Source organism: Silene latifolia, chromosome 8, assembly GCF_048544455.1.
Source record: "Silene latifolia isolate original U9 population chromosome 8, ASM4854445v1, whole genome shotgun sequence".
Classification (NCBI taxonomy): Eukaryota; Viridiplantae; Streptophyta; class Magnoliopsida; order Caryophyllales; family Caryophyllaceae; genus Silene; species Silene latifolia.
In genome coordinates, this window is record NC_133533.1 from 66,428,585 (window position 1) to 66,439,409 (window position 10,825).

The window sequence follows — 10,825 nt, forward strand, 5'->3', positions numbered from 1 at the left end:
AGTTTTTATTGAATATTCTATATTGAATAATTTATTTTAATTTATTTCAGGTAGTTCGTAAAAGTTGGAGACTCTATAATCGCTCGAAAAAAGCTTCCTTTATTAATATAGATAGATACTAGATTTAATGCCCGGGCGATGCCCGGGCCAATTTGTAATATTCTACTCCCTCCGTCCCGGTCATTTGTTGTCTTTTTGTTTTGACACAAAGACCAAGAAAAGAGGAGAGAACCAATTACTAAATGACATGTGCACCAAATTGAGTGTGAATGAGCAAATTGTTCATCAAATGCAATCCTAAAATAGAAAGGACAACAAATGACTGAGACACCCTAAAATGGAAAAGGACAACAAATGACCGGGACGGAGGGAGTATGATGTAATAATACTCTTTTCGGCTCTCATTCAGCTCAGTGTAGTTCAATTCAACTCTATTCAGTTCAGTTCATCTCCATTAAGCCGAAAAGAACAGGTTCATCTCCATTTAGCCGAAAAGAACACTGTCTAATTAGTTCCTATTCTTTTGGACTTAATTTTACTGAACTAAATTTAGGTGCTGTTTGGCCTTGCTTATGTAAAATAACTTTTCATTTTTAAAAGGAGTTTATTCACAAGCTACTTTTTGGAAAAGTTTGATTGTTTGGCCATAGTTTTGTAAAAGCGGTTTCTTATAGAAGTTATATGTTTGGCCTAATTACTTTCATCCAACTTTTTTTGCTTTTTTTGTTCTTTATGTGAAAAGTAGAAGTAGAAGTAGCAAATATCTACTTCTACTTTTAGGGGGTAATTATCAGCTTTTAACTTTTTAAAAGTAGTTTTAAAACTCCCTAAATTAGAGTGTTTGGCCTAACTACTATTTTTCGATTCAAAAGACTTCAAAAAGTTTCTACAAACAAAGACCTTAACTTAGTAGAGCTGAATTTTCTGATCTGAACATATAAAAGATATTTGTATATGTAGAGGGAAAAATACTTTAAATAGTGTAACTAAATATCCACATAAATTAATGTGGATGCATGACCCTATTGTAATCCTCTGGCACGTATAACGTAAACCCCAAAAAAAATATTTCACAATGAAAACTATATTCTATTTTGATTGTGTGGTCTTCTATCTATGTACTGTATGAGATTATTGTTCTTATTAACTACGGAGTATCATTTATATATCATATATTTTATCATGTTCTAGCTTAGTAATTTTAATGATCTCTTATTCTCTTATCTTACATAAAATAATGTTTCAGCATGACCTATGAACTATATCACCTGTATCAGCTGTATGGAACATTGAAATAATTTGAGAAATAGAAGAATTATTGTGCTATAAATGCTTGAAAATGTGAAACGTAATACATCCATTTTTATACTAAAAGAAGATGAAAGCGATTAGGAAACTATATCTAATAGGTAAACTTATCTCAACCGATATTATAAACCGGCCGACACAATAATAACGTCCTAAAACTATATCTAATAAGTTCCCATTGCCCTACCAACATCATCTTAATTTTTAATAAATACTCCGTATGTTTTATCTCTTGTCTCTTTTAGTTTTTATTTCACATTTAAATTTAAATGTTTGAAAAGAAACTTGCATTAGTAGTTGACTAAACTTAAGACTCTAATATAGCTCGAAATATTTTATGAAAGATGGACTCTATATAATAGTTTGAAGTTAAGTAAGATTATATGATATGTATACAAAGTAAACATTAATTTGTACCAGAAAAGTGAACATTAATAGTGTATTAATCCGTTTAGGAAAAATTTTTGTATCCTTCGGTAGGACGGTACTCCTTACACCTAAGCTTTTATATACTTCATAAGCTAATAGTACTCCTTACCTCTAAGCTTTTATATACTTCATAAGTTAATATCGTAAGCTCGAATGATTTGAATTAAATTACTGCATCTGCATTCTGAACGAATAAGGAAATTAGTTGTCAAAATTTTGAATTTCATCATGACGTAGTCCATTTCTTAGTGAGGTAAATACCTATATTATAATCGAAGTACAACCCAACCATTTAACACTTGTGATTCCAAATATTTTTCTAAAGTTGTATTTAAATAAAAAATTAGTAGAATAACTTCAATAAAAAAATTCATATTAGTGTTAAATCCTCTCAAACCTTCAACTTTCATACTCTATTTGTCGCCAAGAGCCCAAAAATATAACTATGTTTTGAATGGTGGGAAGCTAATCACCAAAAACATGATTATCAAGCAATAAGCATGAAAAGAAAGAAAACTATAACCTACACTAACCCTCATATAAGCACCCTATTGTATATACACACAACCCTTAAAAAGAGTATTACAAACTTTAACGATTTTGAAAATCTTAATATGTCACCACACTATATAAATTACAATTTACAAAGCGACGGTGTTGTAACTGCATCCTCTCGTTTCCCGTCCTGCGTTCATCACCTCAAGTAATCTCCATATGTATCCTAATTCCTACCAACAAATTATAATGTTAGATGATGAGAACTTAATTATACAAAAACAATGTACAGAGTAATTAAAACTTAGATATACACTAATATAAAATCGTGTTCACAAATAAAAAAAGAAAAACTTTAGAAAAGGAAAATTAAACCAAAAAAAGAATCTCATATTTGGAGTTTTGGAAATTTGAAAATCAATAAATATATATATATATATATATATATATATATATATATATATATATATATATATATATATATATACTCTAAAAATAGAATATGAATTCTATTATAACTGAAATTGATAATTAAAGAGCCCTTAATCCTTAAGCTTGACTAATAGGGTAATTAATTGTAGAATACGTAATGCAGTCAGATTCCTATATATATATTCATATTATAATGTAACTAAGATTCTTTAGATTAATTTTAATATTTTATAGAATTTGATTCCAACAAACTTTTATCGGCTGTGATATGCTAATCTGATTTAGTTTTTATATATTATTTAAAGTTTTATCTTTTAATACTTTTCTAAATCTGATCTACTTAGGTAGTTCTCAAAATTTGGAGACTGTAAAATCGCTCGAAAAAAGCTTCCTTTAATAATATAGATAGATAGATATTGATTCGTCCCAAGTTTGTGATAAATCAAATGCTACCCATGTAGCTAGATAAGACAACAAAATATTTAGAAAGTAGAAATTTAATTAGTCTTATGTATCCATATAAACAGTACTTGACCCGACCTAAATGATCCAATCTCGATAATCTGATATGTACTAGAACCAGTAACCGAACTGGGGACTCGAGTGACCTAAAATCCGAATTGACCCCTAATCTAATATGACGAGAATTGAAAGTTTAGTGTTGCACAATGATCCTTATTCCTAAATAATTTGATATTAATTAACCAAAAAATGACCTAAAACCGAAATGACATGATTCGACTCGACTTGATTTAACTCGAATTCTTGCAAATACCAAATTCCAGACCTAACCCAGCCCAGTTTTCAGGTTGCGAGAACTACTCATAACTCTACCACCACCACCACCACCACCACCAAACCCATCTCCCACCCTGCCTCCACCCCTAAGGGTGTGTTTGGATTGAAGGAATTGGAGAGAAAAGAAAGGGAGGGAGAGTAGGGGATTGCAAATCCCTTATTTGGGTAGCAAATGAAGTGGAGGGAAATGGAGGGGGAGAGATTTGGAGGAATTCATTTTCCCTCCTCCAGAGCAAATCAGAATCTCTCCACAATAGGCAAGATTTGGAAGGAAATGGTATCCAAACACCCACATCCCATGTGCCCTCCCCTTCCCTTACCTCCCTTTCTCTTCCCTCCTTCCCCCTCCCCTCCCTTTCCCTCCACTTTTACTATCCAAACACACCCTAAATGATCAAAGTTGGCTTGAAAAGCCATCAGAACCGGTTCAGTCAAATTCGGCTAGAGCTCAACCAGTCCAATCTCGAGCCTGAGCTTGACCAAAGTGAGTGTTAGATTGGGGACTTTGCGGAGAATGGACAAAAGTTGGTCACAATGTCATAATGTGACCAATTTTCATTGATTAGTTAAATCCAGAAGACCAATAACTTGAAGCTAGCAGAGTAATACCGAAATCAAACAATACAGAAGCAGCTACTGCAAATCAAAATTTATCTACTACATTGACAATGCGTACAGGCAGAAAAGAGACAGAAAAGAGAGTTTTGGTTGGAACTTGAGAGTTAGAGAGCTTTCAACACCAAAACTGTAATGCGTCAAAGTTGCCTGCATACAAATGTCTAACCACTGGTGCGTTTAAAATGCGCCCGAATGAATCGTTCAGCATAGGACGGGTATTTTTTCCTAATATATTCCCGTAAACATTTCTGATAGGAGAAGTCTATCCATCCTCCATCGGTCCTTACAACAAATAGGCACCTCGACTGTCGGAAATGAGGATGTCGATCCACCTTGTCATCATAGGAAATCAAATAAGCCCAAAGGACATGGAAAAAATCAGCCACATATAAGTTAATGCACAAAAATGCAAAATGATACTTCATTTTTTTGTTCTCCCACTTCATAAGGAGTACTTTTTAACAAAAGCATGGAAATGAGAAGACTGCCCCTCCCTTACCCTTCTTCAAACCAACCCAACATCAATCCCTCCTCCCTACACCAGTAGGGCTAACCTATGTTGCTCGGACTCTTCAGTATTACTCTCGTACCCGTGTTGGACACTCTGACACTTGGACGTGGTTAGGACACTCGGACACTTCATTTTAGACCAAAAAACATTCATTTTCATAAAATAAACGAATTCGACATCTAAGGCGTGTCGGATACTTCTAACCGAGTCCGGGCAACATAGCACCTAACACAAGCCACCAACACCAAGTCACCAATCACCAATCACCAATCACCAATCATCTCATCTCTGGCAACACCACTCACGAGACACCCATCACCACAACAACAACACTGCTCATGAACCCACCACCACACTACGGTGGCGACCACGCACCATCACATCCAACAAACCCACCAACACCACCAAGTGAATGCACAAAATGAATATTCCATATCAGTGTGCACAGTATTTTTTGTGTAAAAAGAGTTACAACAAATCACAAGGGTGTTTTAATGATGAGAAGATTCAAACACTAAGTCATGAGTACCATCCCTTGTAACATTTATCAGGGTGCAAGTGGAATACTAGTTTGAAGAAGTATGGCCCAAAATTTTTAAAACGATGATGAAGATGAGTAAAAGCTTCCAGAATATTATATCATTTATTTAACTAAGCTTGAAATCTCTCTTTTCTTTTTCCCAATGACGAGAGATAGTAGTCAATATAGGACATCAAGGGAGTGTTTTTAGACAAATGTGACGATGGCTAATGATTAATCAATCAATGTTGTTATAAGAATCCTTGCAGTATTTTACAAAATAATATAATGCAAACGGATTCTCAATCTATCCACCAGTCACACTTAGGTTCATAGTTTGTTTTCTCTCTTCTTTTTTTGTTCTAATTTTGAATCATTTCGTGTTACAAAAATATATATAAACTATAATAAAGGGATGATTATTATTGTATTCTGCATTTCAGGTTTTTTTACACATAACCATTTGAGCCTAACTACACAACTTTGAAGGACTTGATGTTGTAAAGGCATTGGACTCATCCGAAATTGCCTAACCTCAATGGTTCCTTGATATCTCATCTAGCCATCCTCAATTTTTAAGCTATATTTCTTTCTAGAGACAAGAACCAATTAGAACTTTCCACTCATCCAACTTTAGTCAAATTTCACCAAATAATAGAACTTTTGAGTTGTTTTCCTAATCATGAAATCCGAAGTAGCACTCAAATACGAACAGTTAACCATCAGAATTAAGTCAGCTTCTGCTTGGGTAGATTACTAGGCCAAGACTATTGAGCAATTGTCATGTGGTGGTTTAGATGTGAAATGTGGGAAAACATTTATGCACGCTGAAGTTAACAACAATATTATTTAGGGCCTTGCAATCCCTACATAACATTCTTAACTATGAAACTTGAATCTCAGAAACAAGTGTCTATACTCCTAAAAACAACGGTGAATACCAGAAGACAGATTAAATCCCTGCAAGTTAATGTTCTCATCTTTAATAAAATAGATCAATAGGTTTACCTGTTGATGTGGATATCCATAATCTTTTAGCAAATATACATTAATCCACGGGACTTAAAATCAATCTAAAGAAACAGCATTTCAAAAGGTAGAAGAGTCAGTCTTTACCATAATTGAGTCCAAACCACATCCAATTTTATCTGCAGAATGGGGATGATAAGCAAGCAGCTTTTCCAATACAAATTTTTCATCATCTACTGTAAGGCGCTCGCCATCCATGTATCTGCCAACAGAAGTTGTCAGCCAGAGTCAAATAAATTAAATGCCTTGCACCTAAGATAAATTAACAGTTCACTTGACATAAGCAAATATTCCGAAGGGACAAAAAGTTTCTTAGGGCCTAGAAAAAGAATCGTGTCTGAGTCAATGACAATGACAAAGTGACAAACAGCTGCTTTATGAGCTTAAATACTTCAATTAATGGGACATAGAATAAATCGTAAGCTATCCTATCAAACAACTTACCCTTGTAAAGTGCATTGTGTTCTCCCCTTCCATCATTACAAGATGGTTTATCATACTTTAGGGCACATAGAGTACAAAGTGCGACTGCCTGAGTGATAGATGAATAAGACAAGGAAAATGGAAACAGACAATGAACCAACTACGAGACTACTGATCCTATCTGATGTTACTTCTATTATGTTTATATAAAATTATAAAAAAGGAAAAGAAAAATAGCAGATTATATCAGTAACATGGAAACTGGGTCACCGTATGTCCGTATCGCAATTAATTTTTTGTTCGTTGCAATTTTTTAACAGCCAGAGTAGCAAATTGCAATCCCATACTTATTCAATGTCCCAGAGTATATTGAACAGCATTGAATGCACATTTGCTACCCCACTAGGCACAATACATCACGCTTCCGAAGTTCATGGATGATTAGAATAAGTAATAGGCGACTCAAGTCAAGACCAATGTGGGAGTAGAAAAGTTTACATGAGATGATGAGATGATCAAGAGAAATTATCGCAAATTTAGTCTAAAAGTAGATCCCTAATAAGTAATACCCATGCACCATTTCTAAAAGGGAATGATGAACTGAAGTTATACTCTCAACTATAGCACTTGGACTTTTTTTCATAGGACAAAATGTCATAGTAGAAACAAATGAAAACACAGCGACCTTTTTGCTCTGGAAATGACAACTACAGATTTACAGCAGACTTCAATTCCCTACTTCCTTTAGGGTGTGTTTGGATGAAGGGATTTGGAGGAAAAGGAAAGGGAGGGAGAGTAGGGGATTTAAAATCCCTTGTTTGGATGGCAAATAAGGATGGAGGGAAATGGAGGGGAACGGATTTGGAGGGATCAATTTTCTCTCCTCCAAGGCAAACAAAATTCCTCCACCATAGGAAAGTTTTTGAGGGAAACTGTATCCAAACATTCACTCCCCATTCGCCCTCCCCCTCCCCTCTCTTTTACTCCTATTTTGGTATCCAAACAAGGCCTTAGAGCTGGGTCTGTAGTTAACTATAAATTTTGTTCAAACAAATCAGGTCTTCTCCACACAGCTTCACTTGCATTGTTGTTACTATTAATCTCTCAATATAAACAATTGTGGTATACGACATTTTGCTTCCACCATTATCATTTATCAATGGTTCAATCACACACATGACAGTATGACACCTGAAACAACCCATGGTCATCTAGGTTTTGTCTCTCTGAAGTTAGATTGAATTAAACTATATGATAGCCATGCTGTCTTGCAGGCAGAAAAGAAAACTGAAGAGAGAGAGAGAGAGAGAGATCTACTTATAAATTTTTAGCATTGGAGTGTGTAATAAAAGATCGGATACTTCAAGGATGTCAAGAACATCATCGTATATATCAAGATTAAAACATAATCAGATTTGCCTAGACTTTGTTGAGCACTTATTCCAATTTATTTGTACTACATTACAATAACAAAGGTTTAAAAGTTATATACACTGAAGCAATAAAAAAAAGAGTTCAGTAGAAAAGATTTCCTATAAAGGTGTAGAAGCACTGGACTAAGAAGTCTTGAAAATAGTAATTCAAGGGAATTTGTTTTAACGAGTTCTGAAAAAGTTCAGCGACGGGGCACTTATTCATGTCTAAGTAATCAACTTTTCATAAAAAACATTCGAAGATTCCAATTTATCCAAATGCACGGGAGCAATTGTATTGGCACCCAACATCCCAAACCTGATTGAGAAAACTTACACAATGATATATGTATCAACCATTGATCCTGTCTAGGTCTTGTTTGGATGGAGGGATTTGAAGGGAAAGGAAAGGGAGGGAGATTAGGGGATTAAAAATATATAGTTTGGATAGCAAATAAGTGTGGAGGGAAATAGAGGGATCCATTTTCCCTCCTCCAAGGCTAATCAAAATCCCTTCACTATAGGAGAGATTTGGAGGGAAATTGTATCCAAACATCCACTCCCCCATTCCCCCTCCCCTTCCCTCTTTACTCCTCCCCTCCCTTTCCCTCCTATTTTGGTATCCAAACAAGGGCTAAAACAGCGATGAACAGAATATGCAAACTAATCACGCAAAAAAAAAAAAAAAGAAAAAAGATGAGTAATGCAATCACTACTTTTCCAACACTTGAACCAAAGATGAGGGAGAAGACAAAACTAGAGAATAAAATTTAATTGATTATATTGACCCTTTTCAGACCCAATCTAAATGACCAGCTGACTAGTTGTTTTTCAAATATAATACACCTTCCTTCTGATTTCAAACATGTTGGAAGAAAGGCCGTTGTTTACCATATCCAATGTATGTTAGTTCATCATTTCCCTTGTGTGTTTGGATAGCAAAAGTGGAGGGAAAGGGAGGGGAGGGGGAAGGAGAGAAAGTAAAGGGAGAGAAGGGAAGGGGAGGGGACGAGGGGGAATGGAGTGTGGGTATTTAGATACAATGTGCCTCTAAATCTTGTCTATTGTGGAGAGATTTTGATTAGGCTTGGAGGAGGGAAATTGGATCCCTACAAATCTCTCCCCCTCCATTTCCCTCCACCCTCATTTGTTATCCAAACAAGGAATTTTAAATTTCCTACTCTCCCTCCCTTTCTTTTACCTCCAAATCACTAAATCCAAACACACCCTTAAAGGCAAGGGATAGTTCATTTGGCTTGGAGAAGGGAAAATGGATCCCTCCATTTCCCTTCCCCTCTATTCGCTTACGAAACAAGGGGAAGTACATCCCTCCCACAACAATATGGAAGTAATGGTAGTGGACGGTGGAAACGAGGAAGAAAGGGCAAATCCAGAGGCATAGTTACCGACCTCCAGCAACAATATGGGAGTAACACTTCCCTATTACCTGCTTTATCCACCCTCGGCGGCGGTGGCATACCACGAAGTGAGCCATATGGGTGGTTATAACCTATACCACTATCTCCTACTTTCCTCTATATGCTTCTCCTATTACCACATAATAATTATACCAAATTCAATCAAGGCGTCTAAGGAATAGAATACATAATCCAGTTATGGTAGACAATTAAAGTTGAAAAAATAAGAAACCTGTCGGAATGGAGAATTTCTTTAGCAAAGAGAGAGGTAGGTTGAATATCACGAAAAATCTCATCTTCTCGATCTTTCCATTTACGGTATTCAGAATCATCGATGTTGGTAAATAAATTAGAGAGATTCTTGGGACGCAATTGTTGAGTGGCTTCAGTGACGACCTCAGACTCGGAAGCGAATGAGCAAATAGGACGGCGCGGCGAAGCGAGGACGGCGGCGAGGGAATAATGGTGGTGGTGGATTATGCGGAAGTGACGGCGGAGGAGAGGGAGTCCGCGAACTAGGGGAGATGATGCCGCCATGTGTCAGAGCTTCAGCCTTCAGCTAGGGGGTTTGGGTTTGTTTCACATTGTTATGCGGGGGAGCTGGAGGGAGTTTTTGTTTTGTCGTTTGGGAGGGAGAATCCAATTGACACTCGTGTTTGGGCAAACTTATCCAGTCACATGCCCCTTTGAGATATTTCTTCATCTTTTTTTAATTTGTTTCCCGGGCATTCTTCTTCCACTCACAAATTCACATTTATGTTGGGAGGTTTGAAATGAAATTAGTTTAGATCCCGCGTAATAAATGCGCGGTATTTTTAGAATTTTTATTTTTGTATTACTTAATCATGCTAAATTAACACCCATTAATTTTTCATATTTTACGTTATTATATTTTGATATGAGAAAAAAAAATTGAAAAACTGAGCAAAATTGAACTGTGAAATAATAGTGGTATTTCATTAATTGTTCATTTTTTTCGTTATTGTATTTTTTTTCGTGCAAAGTAAAAATAAAAAAATAAAATAAAAATTAATTCAAGAGAATTGACTAATGTGCTGAAATGTATTTTTTTTTTTAAAGTATTTTTTATACCACAAAGCTAGTGATTCCAATTTTTAAATTCTCTCAATTTTTTTTGTTATAAAAATAATCAAAACGATTTATTTTTGTTTATACATAGCATGAATAGTATGAGTCAAGTCATTCTCAAATAATAACATTAATAAAATATTTAATAGTTTTAAATTTTAAATTATTTATACTTTAAATAAAATATTATAGTTTAGTGTTTAGTGAAAATTATATAATTTGAAGAAAAGATTAACTTTAATGAAAATAATTATATAATGAAATTACATTTTTTAATTTTTAATTACATTTATTATTGAATACAATTAAATTATCAATAGTTTCCTTATTTAAAAAGATGTTT

General features: G+C 34.9%; 1 protein-coding gene across 2 annotated transcripts; it reads right to left on the reverse strand.

The window, feature by feature from the left end:
- Positions 1–2,112: 2,112 nt before the first annotated feature.
- On the reverse strand, positions 2,113–10,066 carry LOC141596910 (protein DCL, chloroplastic). 2 transcript variants are annotated; one of them, XM_074417185.1, is made up of 3 exons: positions 9,626–10,051; positions 6,228–6,342; positions 2,113–2,465 (listed from the first exon to the last, which is right to left on the reverse strand). In XM_074417185.1, exons 1-3 carry the CDS (start codon positions 9,928–9,930, stop codon positions 2,379–2,381), a joined length of 507 nt encoding a protein of 168 aa, XP_074273286.1. In that variant the 5' UTR covers positions 9,931–10,051; the 3' UTR covers positions 2,113–2,378. The 2 variants fall into 2 exon arrangements, with proteins under 2 accessions (XP_074273286.1, XP_074273285.1); XM_074417184.1 differs by lacking the exon at positions 2,113–2,465 and adding an exon at positions 3,977–4,412 and having other exon boundaries at positions 9,626–10,066.
- Positions 10,067–10,825: the final 759 nt, after the last annotated feature.

Coding starts and splice junctions, on each gene's coding strand:
- LOC141596910 (XM_074417184.1), bottom strand. CDS start 9,930: ATGGCGGCATCATCTCCCCTAGTTCGCGGACTCCCTCTCCTCCGCCGT. Junction 6,343..9,625: donor GAAATTCTCCATTCCGACAG/GTTTCTTATTTT, acceptor TTCTGTTGGCAG/ATACATGGATGGCGAGCGCC. Junction 4,413..6,227: donor GTGGTTTGGACTCAATTATG/GTAAAGACTGAC, acceptor TATGATGACAAG/GTGGATCGACATCCTCATTT.